Raw genomic sequence first — 24249 nt, forward strand, 5'->3', positions numbered from 1 at the left:
TGAATCCCTCTGACACACCCCACGTGCACACTCACCTGCAACCTGAATCCCTCAGACACACCATACGTGCATACTCACCTGTAACTTGCATCCCTCAGACACACCATACGTGCACACTCACCTGAGCTGATACTGTCGCTGGATTCCTCATCTGATGCTCCCAGTTGATGCCTCACCCACAGATCTTCTGTTATTTCAACTTTCACTATATCAGTGTCATCTGCATCTGTACAAAGAAAGCAGATTCCGTTTTATAAATTTACCATAAAAGAGTTTGTGTATTTCCAAGATAGACAATTTCACCAGATACACAGACTGTGGCACTATTTAGCTAAAGGGACAGTAAACACCAAGCACTCCATTCATCAAGCTGGGTATACAGCTTCAGGGGGCCCTTCTCTGCACTCATGTGAGCCTGCAGCTGATAGTTAAGAAGCAGCGGTCATCAGATAACAACCGTACGCCAACTCTTAGCTGGTGGATTAAAATCACCCCAGACACGTTCGCCTGGGGTGATTGACAGCTCCTACTAGCAGACCATTAGGATAGCATGCGCAGGGGAGGGCTGCATTGCACAGGTGGATACTTGTGCAATGTTTCTGCGATAACAGGCAGACAGGTTCGCAGGAGCAAACTTGTCAGTCCGGGCTTTCATATATGGGGACCCAAGTGGTTACAACATTTTCTGAAGTCTTATAATAAATTAACATACTAGGTGAGCATGACTAATTTTTGGAAAACTTTGGCATCTTGTTTGCTGAAATTATTTATTTCAGTAGCCAATCGGGACTTGTTAGTGGAGTTGACAAGGCTAGCTACAGTCATAAATCAGTAAGAATGAAGTACCCGCTAGACACCATCACAACACAATCAGCGCTAAACAGGAACAACACTGGGAAATAGTACAGAACACCTCCAGCGCCGCACATACTTCTGCCCCTGCTACGCACTGAAGAGCTGCACCATATTGTATATAATAAGTTTATGTAACCAGCGGTAACAGAATATTAGATGCCTCAGTGCTGCACACAGTGACGTTGTCTGTAGACGCACACAGCTAGGGTACAAACAAACAATGCTTCTTATGTTATTACATTTACCTTTTTCTCTTGGTATCCTTTGTTCAAATATAGCTCCTTCCCATGACAAAAAACATAGGTATACTCAAGAGTGTGCACGTAGTTACCAGCACTGCTGCCATATATAGAGCTTGCCCCTGAGCCTACCTCAGTATGCTCTCCTGACAAACACTGCTGCCTTATATAGAGTGTGCTCTTTAGCCTACCTCAGTGAGCTCTCATGACAAGCACTGATGCCTTATATAGAGTGCGCTCTTTAGTCTACCTCAGTATGCTCTCATGACAAGCATTACTGCCATATACAGAGCATGCTCCTGAGCCTACCTAGTGCAGGCTGCTGAGTGTACCTCAGTATGCTCTCATGAAAAGCACTGCTGCCTTATATAGACTGCACACCTTAGCTTACCTCAGTATGCTCTCATGACAAGCACTGCTGCCATATACAGAGCATGCTCCTAAACCTTTAATAAGCTCTCATGGAAATAAACTGAATTTCAACAAAGGAGGCCAAGAGAAAGTGATAAACGTGATAACAGAATACAGTTTAAATTTAATTACATGCAGTAGCTGAATAGTGAAAGTTTAATTTTTTTTTTTTTTTTTTTTTTTAAACAAATTTTTATTGAGGTTCTTTACCAAACAACAAGTATTGCTTTTCCATACATAATGAAAAGAAAAATAAATTGTTACAGAGTAAACTGCCAAGACAAGGTCACCTAGGTGCACAGTATAGTTAAATGACAGATTACCTATTAGCTATAAACAATAAACTCTGTTCAAACAATAAACCTGCTGCAAGATGTAAGCGGCCATATAGAGACCGCCAAGATGTTGTAGTACAGTATAGGGCAGGTAAGCAGTGATGTGATAGGGCCACTCATGAGCCCCTAATGAAGAACCTCTGTTTTATGTTTTTTAAAGCTATAATTGGGATATATTGTAAATAACCAGGTAAATATCAAACATAAATTAAGTAATGGTATAAGAGCTATTTAGAGATATATAACAACAAGGTAAACCTCAGTGTAAGCTCAATAGTTATATAAGAATTGCTTAGGAAAACATTATTTGTGAGAAAGGAAAATAATACTAAACAATCTTGCTCAGCTTTGGAGGAAAAGTAGTGCCAATATAAGTTTATAGTGCAAGACATATTTATAAAAAGGAGAAATAAGGTGTGGTATTGGGTAGAGAAACCACATAATTCACTCTCCTGAAATAGGAGATATATTAAGGTGGGGGGGGGGGGGAGGTGGTAAATTGAGTATGTTAGACCAAATATTTAAGTAAAGCGCCATATCACATTAAAGGGAATAACAATGATGCAGGACCTGCCTGCTCTAAAAACTATGTAAAGGAAGCTGTGTATATATATATATATTCTAGGCCTTTTTACTGAATCGTTGATGTCATTTAGGCAAGGGCTATATGTAAATTGGAGTGTTAAACAAATGGGACAAAGGTAATAGACTTAGTAGGGCACGGGGTATGGTTGTAATTGTGGGAATCATGTAAAGGTGATATATTTGGAATGGATCATGCTCTGGTATCCTTCAGAAGGATATTAACAAACTTGAATCTGTGCAAAGGAGGGCTACCAAAATGGTACATGGTCTAAAAAATAAAACTTACCAGGATAGGCTCAATGACCTAAATATGTATAGCTTAGAGGAGAGAAGGGAAAGAGGTGATATGATAGCAACTTTCAAGTACATTAAAGGGTTTAGTAAAACTGAGGCTGTGGGTATTTTACATAAAATGGAAAATTCAAGAACAAGGGGTCATGAGCTCAAGCTAAAGGGTAGTAGATTCAGGAGTAATTTGAGGAAGCACTTCTTTACAGAAAGAGTGATTGATTTATGGAATAAACTTCCTCAAGAGGTAGTAGCAACAAACACTGTGGGGGACTTTAAAAATGCATGGGACAAGCATAGGGCTATCCTACGAACTAGATAAGTTTATACTGTTAGGTAAGGTGGGGCAGACTTGCTGGGCCTATGGCTCTTATCTGCCGTCAATATCTATGTCAATATCTAAAGAAAAATTGGGATATTTACATAGATTGTATGCGAGGACAAAAATAGGCTATAGTAGTTAGGATGGGACCAGCTTAAAGTGCAATAGACATAGCTATACAAAATTGTCCCCAGAGCGACATGGAATCTAAAATTGAAGTTGAGGCAGAATTAAATTACCCAATCTATGTGACCTAGGTAGCAGCAATGAAGCTGTAGAATTAAAGTGAAGACAGCAAAACACAACAATTGGGCCTTACAAAACAACTGCAAGGTGGAACATAACAAATGTTGGGACGCAGCCTCGGCCCCTGGCTACGTCTGTACTGTATTGAAAGAAATAAACCCACTATACAGCTGCACTAATGTAGTATGAAGACATTATAAGTATTCTATATGTCCCCAGTCACAATTCTGCCAGATTAAGAAGTATATACAACAGCAGGACCTATCTAGTAGAACATATAGCATCTCTGAACACCTCAGTACAGTAACAACAGATTGTGAAATAATGGGGAGGAGCTATCAGGGAGATCTGTACATAAAAAGCTACGTGGATATTAATATAGGTAGTGGAAACAAATAGCCATGAATGCTTCTGCAGTGTACTCTAAAAGACTGGGCTCCCTTCCATGTCACCAGTGGTACAATAGCAAATTTCCATTGCTGAGATCAAGTGAGCTCAAACATTGCAGAACAATATTTCAGGGGTAGGCTAAATGTCAGGCTTTAAATGGTCCAGATCGCCACCGGGATTCCCAGCCTCCTAGGAGGGGAAAAAGTACACAGAATGTTATATGAGGCTGCGGTGGAGCTGTCCCATTACTCTCTATTCATTTATTAAAATCTAACCTACTCCAGTTTGCAGTTTAGATATGGGAGGGTTGAAGTACTCTCTTGGGTGCTCTGATATGTTCCCTTTGAGCTTACTCCTAGCAGGGGTAACAGCAAGCCCATTATGACACCGAGCATCCCTCTGAGGCCATAAGAGTTGGGACAAGCAACACTGTCTCCCATGTAAAAAACCTTGCCGGATGCGGGGTGGAAGTAATCGCGGACCTTGTGAGAGTGGCTCTGACTCTGGCCGAGGATATCCCTTAGTCTCAGTATTGCGGTCTGCCTGCTCTAGTAATTTGCAGGCTCGGCCGTCGTTGTTTGGGGGTCGCAGGTTCCCACTAATAAGAGCTTTGTCGTCTAACTTCACTACTGCCGTATTGAAGTCTGCTGTCATGCGTGTCTCTGTCAAAGAGATCTGTACCTGATGTAAAGGGGATGTCAGAACCCTCAATCCCGGCTCTTTCACAGACCACGGGGCTTCTAGGCTGGTGCGCGAGTAAGTAGCGTGTGCTGCTATCGTTGTGTCAGTCCCCCGGGACTCCATTATGACTTGGCAGCCGAGCACATTTCCATACTTGTTTAAAAGGGCATGCATCTGCCCTAAAATATGCTCCGCTTCAGTCATATTCAGACAGGATAATAGTTCCTTAAATTAGAGGTCAGTAGTAGTCTTCTGCTTCTTATTAGGTAAGCAGTATAGGCCGCAAGATGGCTACCGCAGTTCGCGTGTTCAGTGTCGAGCGCACTCAGAATGTATAAGTCCGGTTTTTGTAGAGTTTCTCACACCAAGATTCTTGTCAGAAGCAGGTGTAGTTACTGGTCTTCTCTAATGAGCATAAGAGTAAATGAGAAGTCATAGACGGCCGCAAAGTTTAATTTTTTTTTATATATATGTTCAGAGCTGTGGAGATATGCTACCGTCTTGCTTCAGAGTTGGCTCCGCCCCCGAAAGTTTAAATTTTATTCTCATGTCCCTATAACAGGTTTAAAAACTTTAAAGAGACTGTAAAGTCAAAATTAAACTTTCATGACTGAGACAGAACATGCCGTTTTAAACAACTTTTCAATTTACTTCTACTATCAATTTCGCTTTGATCTCTTGGTATCCTTTGTTAAAGACTAAACCTTGGTAGGCTTATAGGAGCATGGATGCACCGACCACACGGCTAAAAATTTAGCCAATTATATAAAGCTAAAATGAGCTCATATTAAAAATGTTAAATTTATATTGTACAAATTATCATTAAATACATTTATCTTAAATTATACAATTAATCTGTGCTTTGGATATCTGAAAATGATATATTATTTGAAAATATTACACCACCCCCACCCAGCTACTTCATAAGGCAACCCAGCTGGCAACATTTTCTGTGGAAAAAACTGCCACGTATTAGCTTTTCACAGCCAGAGAGTGCTAGTTCATTGTGTCTTATAGTTAACATTGTGCTCACTCCCATGGAGTTATTCATGAGCCAGCACTGATTAGCTAAAATGCATGTCTGTCAAAAGAACTAAGGTAAGGGGGCAGTCTGGAGAGGCTTAGATACAAGGTAAAAAGTGTATTAAAGGGACAGTATACTGTAAAATAGTTTTTCCCTTAATGTGTTTACAATTGCTTTTTTTACCAACTGCAGAGTAAAAAATGTATGAAAATTAGCTTTTTAAGGCTTATTTGTGTATATTAAAGCTCTGATTTTGTGTTTTGAAGCCACAACCTAATAAAATGGGTTGAGTTTGTAGGTATAATCCGATCTCATTACTGTATCACATTGTGCAAATATACCTGCTTCTTTATCTTATACTTGTCCTTAAAACAATCACCAGTACTTTGAGAGAACAATGGAAAATCAACATTTTATTACCTTATCTCTGCTATATCGCACTGGGAGTGTAATTTCTTCTGCTGGCTGTGTTTACAAAGCTCATCTATAGCTGGTACGCGCGGCCACAAACTTTCAGAATAGGTGGGGATACCACATGCTAAATCAACAATTTCAAATACCAATATAAGGGTAAAGGAGCTACTTGTAAACAATTTAATACACTCCAGCAGGTAAAGTGGATCATTGGCAACAAATTAAAGGGGAGAAAATTTTTGAGTAAACTGTCCCTTTAATGAAACAGTGTTGGCTATGCAAAACTGGGCAATGGGTAATAAATGGATTATCTAGCTTTTTCAAGTAGACTGTCCCTTTAAGCATCATATAAGTGCAGGTAAAGGGACATAAACTGTTGGGTACAGACACAGTCGCAGGGACACTACTCTCCATGTTGTTTTTCCTCATGTGTCTGACACTCTCTTCAGACCTGTTCTCTTATTTTAACCCCTTAACAGTGCTGGCTGGTGAAGCTGTGCATCTTTACACTGGGTGCCACTATCTTGTAGCTCAGGAATTCTTGCACCCTGTGACAGAAGTGCTGCGCATGCTCAGATCAGTGATGTTTCTGGCTGTTTGACAGCTGTACTGTGCACTTGGAATTTGTGTGTATAAAACAGCAGGAGATCTATATTTTTTGCACTGGCTGCATTGTTCTGTATTATACATGTTGACATTTTTATGTAACGTATAAACTGTGTATAAAATTGTAAACCTCACTCTCTGTATTGTGTGTGCTAACCCGATGCTCACAATACAGCTGTGAAATAGCCGCAACATCACTGATCTGTGTACGATCATCACTTCTGTCACAGGAAGTGACAATACATGAGCTCTAAAGCAGCAAAGCTTTACTCACTGACATCTTTAAAGGGTTAAAATAACAGAACGGCTCTGAATAGAGCTGAAGGAAAAGGAGGGGAAACGATAACATGGCAAGTAGTGACCCTGCTACTGTATTTGTTTCCAGCAGTTAAATGTCCCTTTAATACTAAACAGCGAGAGTAATTTGTTAGCTCATATGATATGAATCAGTAATAAGCTACATCTATAGCAGAATAAAACCACAGTGGGACCATAACAGTAACCTAGGAAACTTCAGCAGAGCACAAAATATAAATGTTTTATCCCTGATTTAGTGCTCCCTGTATGTGATCAACACCACCACATACACATTATAGTAACTACACAGCTCTGTGCCTATAAACCTTATTAAACCCCTGATTTAGTGCTCCCTGTTTGTGACCAACAACACCACATACACATTATAGTAACTACACAGCTCTGTGCCTATAAACCTTATTAAACCCCTGATTTAATGCTTCCTGTGCGTGACCAACACCACCACATACACATTATAGTAACTACACAGCTCTGTGCCTATAAACCTTATTAAACCCCTGATTTAATGCTTCCTGTACGTGACCAACACCACCACATACACATTATAGTAACTAAACAGCTCTGTGCTTATAAACCTTATTAAACTCCTGATTTAGTACTCCCTGTATGTGACCAACAGCACCACATACACATTATAGTAACTACACAGTTCTGTGCCTATAAACCTTATTAAACCCCTGATTTAGTGCTTCCCCTCTGTGACCAACACCACATACACATTATAGTAACTACACAGCTCTGTGCCTATAAACCTTATTAAACACCTGATTTAGTGCTCCCTGTTTGTGACCAACAACACCACATACACATTATAGTAACTACACAGCTCTGTGCCTATAAACCTTATTAAACCCCTGATTTAATGCTTCCTGTACGTGACCAACACCACCACATACACATTATAGTAACTACATAGTTCTGTGCCTATAAACCTTATTAAACCCCTGATTTAGTGCTTCCCCTCTGTGACCAACACCACATACACATTATAGTAACTAAACAGCTCTGTGCTTATAAACCTTATTAAACCCCTGATTTATTGTTCCCTGTATATGACCAACAACCCTGCATACATATTATAGTAACTACACAGCTATGTGCCTATAAACCTTATTAAACCCCTGATTTAGTGCTCCCTGTATATGACCAACAACCCTGCATACATATTACAGTAACTACACAGCTCTGTGCCTATAAACCTTATTAAACCCCAGATTTAGTGCTCCCCCTCTGTGACCAACACCACATACACATTATAGTAACTAAACAGCTCTGTGCTTATAAACCTTATTAAACTCCTGATTTAGTGCTCCCTGTATGTGACCAACAGCACCACATACACATTATAGTAACTACACAGCTCTGTGTCTATAAACCTTATTAAACCCCTGATTTAGTGCTCCCTGTATATAATCAACAACATCACGTACACAGTATAGTAACTACACAGCTCTTCAATCAATAAATCTTAATAAACCATCAACTACTCAGTTTATTAAAGGGATATAGAAGTCAGTTGTATGCTAATGCTTTAGCATTAAAGGGACATAAAACCTATATATTTTCTTCCATGGTATAGAACATAACATTTTAAATAACTTTCCAATTTACTTCTATTTTTTGCTTCATCATCGTGGTATCCTTTATTGAAAGAGCAGTAGTCTACTACTGGGAGCTAGCTGAACACACCAGTAAACCAATGATACAGGGCATATAGGTGCAGCTACTAATCAACAGCTAGCTTCCAGCTCCTAAACCTACCTAGGTTCAACAAAGAGAATGAAGCAAATTAGAGAGCAGACGTAAATTGGAAAGTTGTTTAAAATTGTATTCTCTGTCTGAATAATGAAATAATTTTTGGGGGGTTTCATGTCCCTTTAACAGAAGTAATGATTAGTGGATACATTGTGCACACTGTGCACTGAGCTCATCTACAAATCAGCCCCATTAAAGGGACAAAAACACAAAAGGAAAATACTCTAATATGTTATAGCATGGTATTATTGCACTGTTGTTTTTATATAACTATTTCTAGCTCCTGCAAAAGAATTAAACATATAAATAAAGTCAGATCTAGACCAGCAATGCACTACTGGGAGCTAGCTGAGCACATCTCATGAGCCAATAATAAGAGACTAATGTGTGTAGCCACCAATCACCTGCTAGCTTCCAATGGTGCACTGCTGCTGCTTAGGGTTTGTACACATGCTTTTCAACAAGGATACCAAAAGAACAAATTACATGCTCTATATATATGAACCATGAAAGTTTAATATTGACTTTTATGCCTATTTAAGCACAGACTGACACTGAGCGTGTGCACCTGGTGCTGATCTTATTGTTAACAAGGATAAATGTTTTTATATGCTGCTTATTATAAACTTCTGTATATAACCAACTCACTACTGATCGTTACATTCCTTTGAAGTGATAGTAAATTTGCATGATCTGGTAAAGCTTTACAGAATCAATGCATTATATTAAATTCATAATTTTCTATTGAATATTCAATGCAACCTAAATGTATTAGTTTCATTTTATTACATTACGCTTTTGCGGCCCCCCAAAGCAAAAGTATTGTTTTTTTCTAGAGGTGATGTTTACACCTCGTACTTAATAGACATGCTAGCTATACGGCACTTAAAGGGACAGTTCACCCAAAAACTTTCTCCCCTTTAAATTATTCCCAATGATCCTTTATACCTGTTAGAGTGTATTAAATTGGTTGCAAGTAGCTCCTTTACTCATATTTCAGCATTTGAAATAGCTGATTTAGCTTGTGGTTTCCCAACCTATACTGAAAGTTTTGATACTGGCGTATACGCTATTGACAAGCCTAAGTAAACACAGCCAGCAGAAGAGATTACATCCTCAGTGGGGGGCATGATAGTTAAGTAATAAAATGATAATTTTCCATTGTTCTCTCTATGTATTGAGCTTTGGTGTTCCAGACAAATATAAGGAAGCAAGTCTGTGTACATAAAAGTGATAACATAATGAGATCTGATATTACCTGAAGCTCAACCCATTGTAATAGGCTGTGGTTTCAAAGCACAAAACCAGCTACTTCAGATACACAAATAAACCCGAAAATGCAATTTCTCAAATATTTTATACTCTGCAGTTGGTATAACAAGTCATTTAAAATACATTTATGGAAAAACAATTTTACAGTGTACTGTCCCTTTAAACTCTGAAGCTTTTTTTTAGTGCCATACAGCTAGAAAGGCTTTACCAGATCATGAAAATGTACTTTAAGCAATTAGATCACTGAGGTTTCTGGTTGGTTACTGTAAATATTATCCCATTGTGATGACAAAACCAGGTGACATGCATGTGACGTCCTACTTACCTCCATGTGCATCAGGAAGGTCTGAGGTTTGGTTCTTGTCAGACATTGTCTTGTTCAGTAAGTAAATTTGTCAGATATTCTTATAATGTTTCTCCTTTACTGACAAACGCAGTGATGTGTATTGTACGTAATCTTCACAGTAAAAAGAGCCTAAACACACAGAGAGAGAGAGAGAGAGAGAGAGAGAGAGATATGGGTCTATGCACAGTTCATTGTCATAAGTGGAAATGCTGTGAATTATGTGTGACCAAAACCTGTATCTGAGCTTCATAAATAGATCAGGATTCAGGCGTTACTCTGCTTGATCACAAAGGGATTAAAGTGAATTAAACGTATTAATCAGAGGACAGTGATTATTAAAAAAAATAAAACACATGATAAATAAACTATTCTAACAATACATATTTTTATGCCACTTATTACATAACGGTATGGTTGGTTTTGGAGTAAATTGTCAAAATATTGAGCATTACACTATAGAACTAAAGCTATAGGCTGATGTAGAGTTATAGAAGATGTGTAATTAAGCTTTATGTGATTATTAATGCATTTTTCTGTTGCCACCAGTGTTCTACATCCCATGTATCTATTTTGCCCTCAAGCCTCTTCCTCTGCACCTTATATACAGACATAATACACAGACAAAGTGAGATTTGTCTGCCCCACATACAGTACTATAGAGATGCTCAATGTGTCTTAAACACACTCCACTCTTAAATGGAAACATTTAATACTGTACATAGGTTTTCTCTGCCTCACATTCAGCTCCCTGCCCAGTGTGGTATACAGAGGATATACAATTACAGAAAGGCTCTCACTTTCTCACATACAGCCCCCTACCAAGCACCTTATGTACAGATCTATATTATTAAATTGAAGCTCTCTGTCTCACGCACCTAACTCCCTCCCCCAGTACTACACAGATATATAACACAATTACAGCCCCCAACCCAGTACCTTATACAAAGATGTACAACACTATAGAGAGGCTCCCTCTACTACCTCACACATGCACAATCAGCTCCCTTCTTAGTACCTTATATACAGATATATATACTATTATAGAGAGGTTACCTCTGCCTCACACTCACACACTATCAGCTCCCTCCCAGTACCTTATATAGAGATATAGAATATTATAGAGATTCCCACTGCCTCACACATACACAATGAGCTCCATCCCAGCACCTTATTCATAGATATATATTATATAGAGGTACACTATGCCTTACTTTATACAAAGATACTGTATATATTACTAGTACAGAGAGGATCCCTTTACTTCACGTATACACAACCAGGTCTCTCCCCGGTAGATACTGCATCATAGACAAAATAACACACACTTTCTTTAGTACAGAACATCATATGCGGGTATATAACGCTATACAGCGGAGTCTTTGCTCTTGTTTACCTCTGTGAATCCGCCATGTTGTTTGCAGATAGTGTAGACGCTAGTTCCCTTCCAACAGAAAGACCTGTGACGTCACAAGTAGCTTAAACTACAGGAAGTAATTGGACAGGAAAGTATAATGCAGCTGAGCTTCATGCACAGCTGTTTGTACTATTTGTTGTACGGAACAAGCTGCTACTGTCTCAATACTCGATACGGTGGTTTTATGTAAGTAACTTTAGCTGGTGTATAATGTGCTAGGGAGATGTGTGTCTCACAACAACGAGCCTCTCTTTAATAGTAACTATCTCTGTAGGTAATGGGGAGGGGGGCAGTGTGTGTGAGCTGTGAGGCAGAGGGAAAAGGTCTATAATATGTCTGTATATAAGGTACTGGCTGGGGATGTGTGTCTGATGCAGAGAAAACCTCAATATATATCTGCATATAATGTAAAGGGGTGGAGGATATGTGTGTGCGAGTCAGAGGGAACCTCTATAAATATCTGTATGTAAGGTACTGGGGTGACTGGAGTTTTCTGCACTTTATTAATGGGACATAAAACCCACATTTTTTTTCTTTCATGATTCAGATACAGCATGTGATTTTAAACAACTTTCTAATTTACTGCTATTATCTAATTTGTGTCATTCTTTTGATATTCTTTGCTGAAAACCATATCTAGATAGGCGCAACAGCTGCTGATTGGGTGCTGCACATAGATGCTTCATGTGATTGGCTCACACATGTGCATGGCTATTTCTTAAACAAAGGATATCTCAAGAATGAAGCAATTTAGATAATAGAAGTAAATTGGAAATTGTATTGCCTACCTGAATCATGAAATATTTTTTTTTTGTTTAATGTCCCTTTAACCCCTTAGTGACCACAGCACTTTTTAATTTTCTTACCGTTTGGGACCATTTTTACATTTCTGCAGTTTGTGTGTTTAGTTGTAAATTTCCTCTTACTCATTTACTGTACCCACACACATTATATACTGTTTTTCTCGCCATTAATTGGACTTTCTAAAGATACCATTATTTTTATCATCTATACTATAATCGCGTTTGTAACGTCGCCGTCGGAAGTCGTGCGCGCATCCTCAAAGGAATGATGGCAGCGCGAGGCAGGCGGATTCTTTCACCACCCTGCCATTTTCGGAATCCATCGGGATGCAGCGAAGGCAAGCGGAGCATTACAAAAATAAATAAATAACCGCCCGCAATAAGTATTTAAATGAAAAAAAAAAATAACCGCCCGCAATAAGTATTTAAATAAAAAAAAATAACCGCCCGTACGAACTATTAAGAAAAAAACACCCCAATAAAATTAACCCCTAAATCCACCAACCACATCGCAAACTACCGACATCTATTAACCCCTAATCCGCCAACCCCCAACAACGCATTAAACCTAATTTACCTATTAACTCCTAAACTGCCAACCCCCACAACGCAAAAAACGAATGACTTAGCCCCCTAACCTAACACACCCTAAATTAACCCCTTAATTACATTAGAAAAATACTACATTACAATTTAAAATAAAAAAAATAAAAATTACATTAATCTAAAATTACGGAAAATAAAAAAGGCTAACATTACAAAAAATAATCACTATCCAAAATAAAAAAATAACCTAATCCCTATGAAAATAAAAAAGCCCCCCAAAATAAAAACACCCCCAATCTAAGAATAAACTACCTTTAGCCCTTAAAAGGGCTTTTTGTAGGGCATTGCCCTAAAGAAATCAGCTCTTTTTCTGTAAAAATAAAGTCCCCTTAACAGTAAAACCCCCCACCCACTAAACACCCCCAAAATAAAAAAAACCTAACGCTAATAAATCTAAACTACCCATTGCCCCTAAAGGGACATTTGTATGGGCATTGAAATTAAAAGGGCATTCAGCACTTTTTCCACTGCCCTTAAAAGGGCATTCAGCTCTTTTGCAAATTGCCCCATAAACCCTAATCTAAAAAAACAACCCCCCCCAAAAAAAAAAAACACAAAAAAAAAACCTCCTAAAACTAAATCACAAATAGGTACTCGGGGTCCATCATCTTCATCCACAGCGAAGGCGGCGCGGAGGTCTGGAGCGGTCTTCCCATATGTGGCACTCTTCGGCGAAGGCGTAGAGGTCCCTCTTCATGCGATTGTCCGCAGCACACTGAAGATTGAATTCAAGGTACCTCACATTTTTTTAGGGTACCTTGCATTCCTATTGGCTGAAATTTTCAAAATCAGCCAATAGGAGGAGAGCTACTGAAATCTTATTGGCTGATTTGAACAGCCAATATGATTTCAGTTGCTCTAATATTCAGTATACGACGGACATCGGATGAAGAGGAGACTCCATACCGCCGACGCTGCCACAGAGGACCACTGCCGAGGATTGCCACATCTGGGAAGACCGCTCCGCATTTGCTATGGATGAAGATGATAGAACTGCCTGGAAGAAGACCTCCGCCAGACTTCTGAAACCGTGAGTACCTATTTGGAGCTTTAGTGTTAGTTTTTTTTTTTTTTTGGGGGGGGGGGGTGTTTTTTTTTAGATTAGGGTTCATTGGGCAATTTCAAAAAGAGCTGAATGCCCCCTTTAGGGACAATGGGTAGTTTTAGGTTTATTAGTGATAGTTTTTTTTTTATTTTGGGTGGGGGGTTTTACTGTTAGGGGGACTTTGTTTATTTTTTATGTAAAAGAGCTTATTTCTTTAGGGCAATGCCCTACAAAAAGCCCTTTTAAGGGTTATTTGTAGTTTAGTATTAGTTTGGGGGGGGGATTGTTTATTTTTATAGGGGTATTAGTTTAGGTTTAATTTTATTATTTTGGATAGCTGTGTTTTATTTTTTCTGTGTTTTTTACTTTTTTATTTTTTGTTTCTTGGGGGTTGCATTTTTAACACATAGACTGCCCTCTGGGCTTATCAACTAGTATCTTATAATTTACTATAAAAAAAATATAAAATATGATTAAAAAATGGGGGGGAAAAACACACTTTTTCTAAAAATTTGTTACACATCTACAACCACCAAAAAACACCCATGCTAAATAGTTTCTAAATTTTGTCCTGAGTTTAGAATGTTAACATGTTCTTTGCTTTTTTTTGTGTGCAAGTTATAGGACAATAAGTAAAAGTAGCACTTTTTTATTTTTCTTCAAAATTAGCGATAGTTACATTGGAACGCCAATATCTGTCAGGAATCATGTATATATATTTTTAAAAGAAGACAACCATAAGGTATTAAACTTGGGATATTTTGACTCATTTCATGCATCCATTTTACCACCAATCTGTGCCAAAGTTTGAATTTTTTTTATTTTTTTCTACAAAATAGCAATTTAAGAATACGTTTATTGAGAACGTTAAGGGTTACTGCCAAATAACACCCTAATTTGTGTTCAGCAGCATCTCCTAAGTACAGTGATACCTCCCATGTATAGGTGTGTCGGGTTCTCTGGGGGCTAAAAGGTCTTATATTTAGGGGGCACATTCCAGTTTTCCAACTTGGAATTTTCACATCTGTCATCATGCAATTTGGGACATTTCTGAAGCCGGCCAATGTAATTTACCCCCATCAAACCATATATATATATATTTTTTTTAATTTGAGGTTTATTTTAAGGCATACAACATCATAAACGTAGAGTAGATCCACATGACATATGAGATCAAATTTTAGATTCACATAAGGTACAAACAATAAAATATACAGTGATAAGGCTAATATAAATGAGCCATGTGAACTTTATATAAGCGGGATGCCACTCGCCTAGAAACCTTCCAAATGACGTAATAGGCCACTCTTGGACCTCCAAACGAAAAAGAAAATATACAAGCGACAGAAGGTAACTGTAAATATAAGAGACTACTCATGGATCTCAATGAGAAACCTCATTTTAATAATATTTTAGAGTTCCCATTTTTAACTCAAGCTATTTCTAAAGTCTAAATTTGCATAGGTAACTAGAATGATTGAAAAAGGCACAACGTTATTTGGCGCACATACCTGCATATCGGTTGGGTTATAGGTATTAACGCAGAACTTACTAACAGGGAGCTACTCATCCTTTCAGAGAAACGCCTCATGGGGTATAAAGTGTATATACTGATCTAGTTTAGTTATTCATGGGCCAGAAAGGGTGAGTTTCAGGAAAAAAGGTGTTATGTATATTTAGGGCCGCTAGTACTGCTATATCATGGGGAATAAAATGCACCTCCAACTTCCAAGGTTAACTAACGAGACTTGCACATCAATCTTAAAGAGAAACTGTTGATGAAACAAGATACAGTAGATCTAGTGTCAAATCCTCCACTGAAAATATGGGACTATGTTATTTAGGGAACAATAGTGAAGGAATATCTCTTGCCAGGGTAAACAGTGTGTGAAATTAAAGAATGGGCTACAACAGTAAAGTGGATAGCAATGAATTCTTTTATATAATATCCAGAATCTGGCTAGTATATATACTATGAAAAGTGACCCAAGTAAAATATTTTGTAGATCAAGAGCCTCTATTTTAACAGCTAAGACAGCACATAGAAAGGGGTCTAGTACTCCTACATTTAATAATATAAGTAGAACTTATACACACAGATATCAAAAAGACATAACTAGTAAAGTTTGTATAACATATTCTGCCTACAATATAAGGATGTTCCCTATTACTAAAATATGACATGTATGGCATTATAGAATAGAAGTATTGTGATTAATAATACTAGAGCAGGTCCAGCCTGCACAGTACTCTATATCAGTGTGTATATGGAGTAATATGTGACTTGATACAAACAATTTTAGGTTAACAAGTAGGAAGGTCACTTAAGGCAAAAGTATATTAAACCCTCTTTCCAAGGAGCACCAAGGTAAAGTACACAATGGGAGCTTAAAGTCAATGCATATAAACTCAGCTTGTCATACGCTAAAGGACAAAGGCATAGTTGAAATGATAAGTGTCCAGGGAGTAAGAGGCTAAAAATAAAACATCTGTAAGTTGCTAGCTGTCCCCGGTGTGATTGAGTAAGCTTTAAGGCGATTTTCATACCACAGGCTTAAAGTCAATACATACTAGCTTAGCAGTCTGCCGTTGGGGAATTGAAAGTCAATATGACAGTTTAAGGTACCTAGATGTTTACCCCGCTCTCTCACACACCAGGGCCCAGCCGAGCTCCTTCACCTCCTCTAAAAATGTGCTATTAGAGTCCTGATGTAAAGTCAAGGGGGTCATTCATAGTAGCCAGAGCTATCTTGAGTACCTTGGTTGCCTCGTGTGTCCAGTAAGAGGTAATCGCCAGAGTCCCACTAATTGAACCATAAGGCCCAAACATGTAGGGCAAACGGGCCGCCCAGATCCCAACAAGGGAGTGTTGAGATTTATGTATAGGAGCGAATGGTGCCGCAACATAGCGGGCTGGGGTCTTTTTACACAGCAAAGAAGCAGAAGTTGTTTTTTCGCAGCTGCAGGAAAATATATAGCGCACAGCCGTTGGTCTCTATAGTTGTGATCCATTTTTGGAACTGGAAGCGCTTGGAAGCTATACCCCGCATATCTCTTTTTTTCTGCGGCTTGTCAGGCCGGAGCAGCTCCAGATGGATGGCGTGGGCTAGGGGAAGTCTGACAGGGCTCTTTGATGCTATCGGTTCTCTAGCACTGTTTCAGGTTGTGCTGACGCTTCCACAGGTCTCGACTCCCAGTCACCTACTAATGCTTTGAAGGTAGGGTGTGGATGCTGGGGCCCCAAAGCGCCACCACCTCCACCCTCTGTTACATAGGATTCAGTTTGGATGGGTGTTTGGGTCGACCAGGTGCCGCTGTGATTAGGTATTGTGTGAAGCTTGTCTTCCAAGGCTGCATGATGGGAGGCAAGCAAGCTGTGTAGTTCTTCCCAAAAGTTTGGAGAAATCTCCATAGCAGGTATATAGTAGCAGACGTTAGTCAGGAATGAGGTATGCGATACTTTTTCAGTTGTATGGTGTGTCTTACTGGAAAAAGTATATCAGCACTATGTGCTGCCTAACGACAAGGCCTAGATGTGCCTCGCCGGGGGGGGCTAAATTAAAGGCCTCAACCTTAGGTTTTGCTCCGGGTACTTAAAGCCGCATCTATCACAGCTCATCCGATGCGGGATCTTTAGCGAGTCATGGTTCTGTTTGTGTAGCTGACAGAGGAGCCATCTGGAGGGTTATATCAAGCAAAAGTAGATAAGATGCAGGAGCAGTGTGGAATTATGCAAGCTATCATGGCCGCCGCCTGGAAGTCCCCCCCCCCCCCCCAAACCATATATTTTTTTAAAAACGTAGACTCTCAGGTGGCAAAAAGGACTTATTTTTAGGGGGCGCATTCCAGTTTTCCAAATTGGAAATTTTTACATCTGTCATCATGCACTCGTGTCCTATCTGGGACATTTCTGAAGCCGGACAATGTAATTTACCCCCATCAAACCTTATATTTTTGAAAAGTAGACACCCTAGGGTATTTGAAAAACTTGTATTTTAACACTTTTCATGCCCTAATTCAACCACCAGTCTTTGTCAAACTATTGGGCAGTCATTTTTATGTGTTATTTTTCACACACGTACTTTAGCTATGGATTCTCAGCTCCTGTTATGTGTTACTGCCAAAGAAGACCCCAATATGTGTTCAGCAACATCTCCTGAGTACAGTGATACCACCTATGCATAGGTTTGTTGGCTTGTTTGGGGGTGCAATGCCAAACTTCTGATGTGTTAAATGTGAAAAAAAATCACAAACACATATCTTCTTTGCCTATCTTCTTTTTGGGGGCCTTTTTACATACCTCAATTTATTTGCTTGCCATGAATGTGCATATATTTAAAACGTTGACACCCCAAGGTACTGTATAAAGAGTGTTTTGATGCAACCATTTTAGCCAAAAAAATTGGAGAAAGTGTATGGTGGTAATTTTCATTTTCATTTTTACACACCCATTGCTTTTTGATACTATGATTTAGGAGATATTGTTGTAAGTTATTGCAAGAAAACACTCCAGGTTGTTTTCTGCAAGACCTCCTGAGTACACCTATGCCCCCATGCAAAGGTTTGCCAGGATTTTGGGAAGGTTCAATTACAATTGTATGACTTGTATTTTGAGTTGAAAGTGAGAGTATTTCTTCTGATAGGCCTATCTTTAGTTTGGGGCCTATCGCATACAACAGTTTTATTTATTGCCATGAAAGTGTATATATTTGAAACGTTGACACCCCAGGGTATTGTATATGGAGTGCTTTGATGCAACCGTTTTAGCCCAAAAAATTGGAGAAAGTGTATGATGGTAATTTTCCAATTTTCATTTTTACACACATTGCTTTTTGGCTATGATTTTAGGAGAGCCTGTTGTAAGTTATTGCAAGAAAACACTTGTTTTCTGCAAGACCCCCTGAGTATACCCATATGCATAGATTTGACAGGGGTTTTGGTAAAATACTGCACCAATTTTAGAACTTATACAAAATAGAATGGTGAAATTTAAAAATCTGGCACAGTAAAAGTAAAAAACAAAAAAAACAACAACTCAGTAACAGTAAACATAACCCAACCCCCCCCCCAAAAAAAAACAACACAATGGCAAATGTAAAAAAAATAAATTAAAAATGTACCAGTGCGTGTGATACCGCTTGAAGCAGTCCCCAATGCAGAGTCCAGGTGGTGTCCTTTCTCTGCCCCCTCTTGGTACAGACTCTGCATTTTTCTGAGGATTCTGCTTCGCTGCAGTAGGGAGATTTTGAAAATAAAATGGGTATCCCCAACTCTGCTCTCTCCCATCACTGCCCGGGGAGCAGGTGCATCTTGGTACAAAATCCCCAAAATGATCTGGAGCTGAAACTGTTAAAAAGTCTGTTTCATTCCGGGGTGTGCTTTTTTAAACAACAAAAAAGCGTTGTGGGTTGCAATCTGCATTAAGTAAATTGCAACCTTTATGTACCAGGCCCTTGTCTTCAGCATAATTGGATAGGGCTGCAGCAGCTGGTCTGCCAGATCAACACCACCCATATGCCGGTTATAAAAGCCTTGATGCACACTGGCTTCATTGTGCTCTCCACTCTGCCACGTACAGAGACCTCCACATTCCTCTCTGTGTGGATGGTGGTAAGAAGGTATACATCCTTCATGTCTCTGCACTTAACTGCCAACAGCTCCTCTTGGCTCAGAGCTGAGGTCTTCCCCCCCCCCCCCCTTAGTAGCCGGGTGCGTGCAAGTTGTCCTGGGAAACCTGCACAGTTCTTTCGAATTCCCAGACAATCTTACCAGTGGTTCCCATATGTTCTGGGCAGCTTGGAGGGTCAAGGTGGATATCCTTTCCCTTGTACACCTGGAAGGCCTGAGTATACCCAGTCTCGCTCTCGCAGAGCTTATACACCTTAACTCCATACCAGGAGTGCTTGGAAGGAATATACTGCTTGAATCTCAGTCTTCCCTTATACCTCATCAGGGATTCATCCATGCATATATTCCTTCCAGGTGTATAAGCCTCTGCAAACCTGGCAATAAAGTGGGTAATCGGGGGCGAATTTTATACAGCCTGTCAAATTGGGGATGCTCCCTAGAGGGGCACAGGCTGTTGTCGCTAAAGTGCGTGAAATGTGGTATCATTTCATACCTCTTCCTCGACATACTCTGGGAGAAAATGGGGGTAGAGCAAATGGGGCTACTGCTCCAGTAGGAGATAGAGGGTTTCTTTATAATGCCCATCAGCATAGTCAATGCCCAGAATTTTTTAAATTCTGGCACATCGATGGGGGCCCATTGCTGCTTTGCCAAAAAAGTGTCAGGCTTTGCAGCACGAAACTGATGGGCATATAAATTATTTTGGGCGACAATGTTCCCCAATACATCATCACACAGAAACACCTCCATAAACTGTTGGGGGCTAAATCCTGCCACATCCACATTGATGCCAGGATTCACAGTAAAGGGTGGGATATCTGGCCTCTGGTGATGAGGCGTTACCCACTCTTCAGCAGCAACACCTTTCCTTCTGACAGGGGGGCTAGCAGCCACAGATACATCATTAGATACAGTCTCAACTGATAGTGATGTATCTGAGCATATGGCAGGGTCAAAATTGGGGTCTGAGTCAGGCATAGAGGCATCTGACTCCGACGCAAGGATGGCATACGCTTCCTCAGCACTATATGTTCTCTGTGACATGATTTATTTTTATGTCACAGAGAAAAAAATGATAAATTAACTAAATGGCTCTGAAAAGAGCCTTTGGGTCTCAAAAAAAATACTAAAGAAAAACAAATTAACCCCTAAAAAAAAAATGCACAGAGAGCAAAAAAGTGCTGCTGTGCTACTGCCAGTGATTTATAGTGATCACTGGCAAGCTAGGGGTTAATGGCTCTGAAAAGGGCCTTTGGGTCTCACAATTTTTTACAAAAATTAATTTAAACTAGCTAAATGACTTTTTATTTTTGTATATTCTGTTATTTTACTAAGTGCCTCGACCCAACAAGTCTGCCCGATGGCTTCCGATGCTCTGCTGGGCTCCACGTGGAGTGAAACCGGAAGTGATCGCTTCGTGGGAGCGATCAAAACGGAGCCCGGCAGTCAGGAACAGTATTGCAGGATGCCTCAACATCGCGGCATCGCTGCAATACTGTTTGAGCGGCAGGAAGCGATCTCAATCGCTTCCAGTGCTCAGATTACCCAAGGACGTGTCAGGCACGTCCTTAGTCCTTAACTGTTGTATTTATATTTTTGCATTAAAACATTACTGAACAAAGCATAAGCACTTTTGTAATACATTGACATTTTAATATAATTCTGCATAAAGTTAAAATTATTTTTATCATTCTACTAATATATTTACACTGCACATATCTCACACGCTGACCCCTCTACAGTAGCGCACAGTATGTAGACGTTTTACTGTAGAAAAAAAAAAAAATCTCCCATTGTGCCAGTAAATTTTCACTGCAACTATCTCAGACAATGACTCCTCTACAATATCACAAAGCATAGGGACTTTTTACTGTGGAAGTTTAAAAATATTGGGCCCCAAATGTCATTCAAATTGCAAAAATAGTCATTTTTATATCAATATGTATATGACCGTTCTCCCTTTCACACACAGCCCCACTCCACATTTACATATATATTTCAGGAGTGGAGTATAGATGTGTGTATAGATAGATTAGGTAGATGTGTGGGTGCATATTATTATTCTTTATTTATAAAGCGCCAACAGATTCCATAGCGCTGTCCATGGGTAACAAAGATGAAAGGATAGTACAATATGAGACACCAGACAAAATTTAACAAACAAATACAGGGGGAATTGGGAGCCCTGTTCCCGTGGGAACTTACATTCTAAATGGTTAGGAGTGTGAGAAACCGGAGGTGGGGACTGCAAAGGTGGGAATGATGTTATTGTGGAGTTAGATGAGGGCAACTATAAAGCAGTGAAATTCATTAGTTACTGATTTGGTGATAGACTTCCCTGAACAAGAAGGTCTTTAGGGAGCGTTTAAAGGAGGAGAGGTTGGGGGAAAGTCTGACAGCTCGAGGAAGTGTGTTCCAGATGGTTTGGCTGCCGCACGAGAGAAGTCCTTTAGTCTAGCATGGGAGGAGTTGATGGTATAAGAGGCAAGGAGTAGATCGTTGTTAGATCTTAGTGGACGGGCTGGAGTCTATTTGTTGATGAGTGAGGACAGGTGGGGGCTGCATTGGTAAGGGCTTTGTAGGTCAGAGTGAGAATTTTGAATTTAATTCTGCTGTGAATGAGAAGCCAGTGAAGGGACTCACAGAGGGGTGCAGCGGATACAGAACGTCTGGAGAGGTGGATTAGCCTAGCAGAGGCATTTAGGATGGATTTAAGGGGGGAGAGGCGGGAGAGAGGAAGGCCAGTTAGTAGGTTGTTACAGTAGTCAAGACGGGAAATTACTAGGGAATGGATTAGCTGTTTAGTAGTTTTAGCACTCGGAAAAGGATGAATTTTGGAGATATTGTGTTGGTGGTTGCGACACGATGAAGAGAGTGATTGGTTGTGGGGTATGAAGGGCAGATTGGAGTCAAGTGTAACTCCTAGGCAGCAGACTTGGGGTGATGGGGAGATAGTGGTGTCACCAACAGTGATAGTAAAGTTAGAAACTGGAGTAGAAATAGATGGGGGGATTAGAAGAAGCTCAGTCTTGGACATGTTGATTTTTAGGTGGTGAGAGGTCATTCAGGAAGAAATTCCAGATAAGCAGTCGCTGATGTGGGAAAGGACAGAAGGGGAGAGTGCAGGGGTGGATAGGTAGATCTGAGTATCATCAGCATAGAGGTGATAGTTTAAGCCATAGCTACTGATAAGTTTACCCAGTGAGGAAGTATAAATAGAGAAGAGTAGAGGGCCTAGAACAGAGCCTTGAGGTACTCCAACAGACAGAGGCAATGGAGAGGAGGAGTCGCCAGCAAATGAGACAGAAGAGGACCTATTAGATAGATAAGAGTGGATCCAGGGGAGGGCAATGTCACAGAGCGCCAAGGGAGCTGAGAGTCCGTAGCATGAGGGGATGGTCAACAGTGTCAAAGGCAGCAGACAGGTCAAGTAAGATAAGTATAGAATAGTGGCCATTGTTTTTAGCAGAAAGAAGATCGTTAGTAACCTTGGTGAGGGCAGTCTCAGTTGAGTGTTGGGGACGGAAGCCAGATTGCAGGGGGTCAAGTAATAAGTTGGAGGATAGGAAGTGTGTTAGGGGATAAAAAACTAGTTTTTCCAGGACTTTAGAAGCTAGCGGAAGCAGTGATATGGGGCGGTAGTTTGCAGGAGAATTGGGGTTGAGGGAGGGTTTTTTGAGGATGTGGGTGACCTTTGCTTGTTTGAAGGATGATGGGAATGAACCAGTAGTAAGGGATTGGTTGAATATGTGAGTAAGAGCTGGGGTAAGGGTAGAAGACAGAGAAGGTATAAGAAGGAATAGGGTCAAGTGGGCAGGTAGTGAGGTGTGAGGAAGATATGGGACTCACTTCATTCTCAGTGGTTGGGGGGAAGGTACTGAGAGTGTTGGAGGGGGTGACCGGGGGCGGAGATGGAACGTTGCAGTCTTGTGGTGGGATGTTACTTCGGATGGTAAGTGTTTTGTTGAAAAAGTAGTCTGCCAAGTCTTGAGCAGTAAAGGCAGATGAAGGGGTGTTGCAGGTGGATAGAGTAGAGTGTTGAAAGTGGAGAAGAAACGTTTAGGGTTTGAGGAGTGAGAAGATATGAGAGAAGAGTAGTAGTTTTGCTTGGCTAAGTGAAAGGCAGAAGAGTAAGAATAAAGAATTAACTTATAGTGTAGGAAATCGGGTTCAGAGCGGGATTTCCTCCAGGCACGTTCAGCAGCACGGAAGCATTTTTGTAGATGGCATGTTTGCTGAGAGTGCCAGGGCTGGAGCTGACGACATGGGGTTTTGCGTATTTGTGGAGGAGCAATTGTGTCGCGTGCAGAGGAGAGAGTATTGTTATAGTGGCTTGTAGCAAGGTCAGGGCAGGATACCGTGGAAGTGTGGGGAAGACATTTTTGAATAAGGTTAGAAAGTTCGAGAGGATTCACAGTGGGCAAATTTCTACAGGTGCGGAGGCGGGGGGGAGAAATAGGTTTGGCATGTACATTGCGATTATAGGTGAGCAGATGGTGGTCTGAGATGGGAAATGGGCGACAGGTGACATCAGAAGGGGAACAGAGGTAGGAGAATACCAGATCAAGAGAGTGTCCATCGCGGTGAGTAGGGAATAGGGTGGATTGTGAGAGACTAAAGGAGTTTGTGAGTGAGAGAAGTGTAGAGGCAGCAGGGGCAGTTGGGT

At 40.2% G+C, this 24249-nt stretch overlaps 2 protein-coding genes across 3 annotated transcripts in view; one reads left to right on the plus strand and one right to left on the minus strand.

Moving 5' to 3' along the window:
• LOC128657331 (gastrula zinc finger protein XlCGF26.1-like) overlaps window positions 1-11529 on the minus strand; it is a 41450-nt gene extending 29921 nt beyond the window's left edge. For both annotated transcript variants that reach the window (XM_053711635.1, XM_053711634.1), the window contains exons 1-3: window positions 11481-11529; window positions 10067-10216; window positions 122-226 (exon numbers count right to left, since the gene is read on the minus strand). In XM_053711635.1, the coding sequence (XP_053567610.1) occupies window positions 122-226; window positions 10067-10112 (151 nt within the window). In that variant the 5' untranslated portion in view covers window positions 10113-10216; window positions 11481-11529. The remainder of the gene's footprint in view (window positions 1-121; window positions 227-10066; window positions 10217-11480) is intronic.
• A 50-nt stretch (window positions 11530-11579) lies between these two features.
• LOC128658003 (gastrula zinc finger protein XlCGF53.1-like) overlaps window positions 11580-24249 on the plus strand; it is a 70526-nt gene continuing 57856 nt past the window's right edge. The window contains exon 1 of the mRNA XM_053712443.1: window positions 11580-11687. Coding sequence (XP_053568418.1) covers window positions 11599-11687 — 89 coding nt within the window. The 5' untranslated portion in view covers window positions 11580-11598. The remainder of the gene's footprint in view (window positions 11688-24249) is intronic.

The sequence above is a fragment of the Bombina bombina genome, chromosome 4 (assembly GCF_027579735.1).
Source record: "Bombina bombina isolate aBomBom1 chromosome 4, aBomBom1.pri, whole genome shotgun sequence".
In the NCBI taxonomy this organism is placed as follows: Eukaryota; Metazoa; Chordata; class Amphibia; order Anura; family Bombinatoridae; genus Bombina; species Bombina bombina.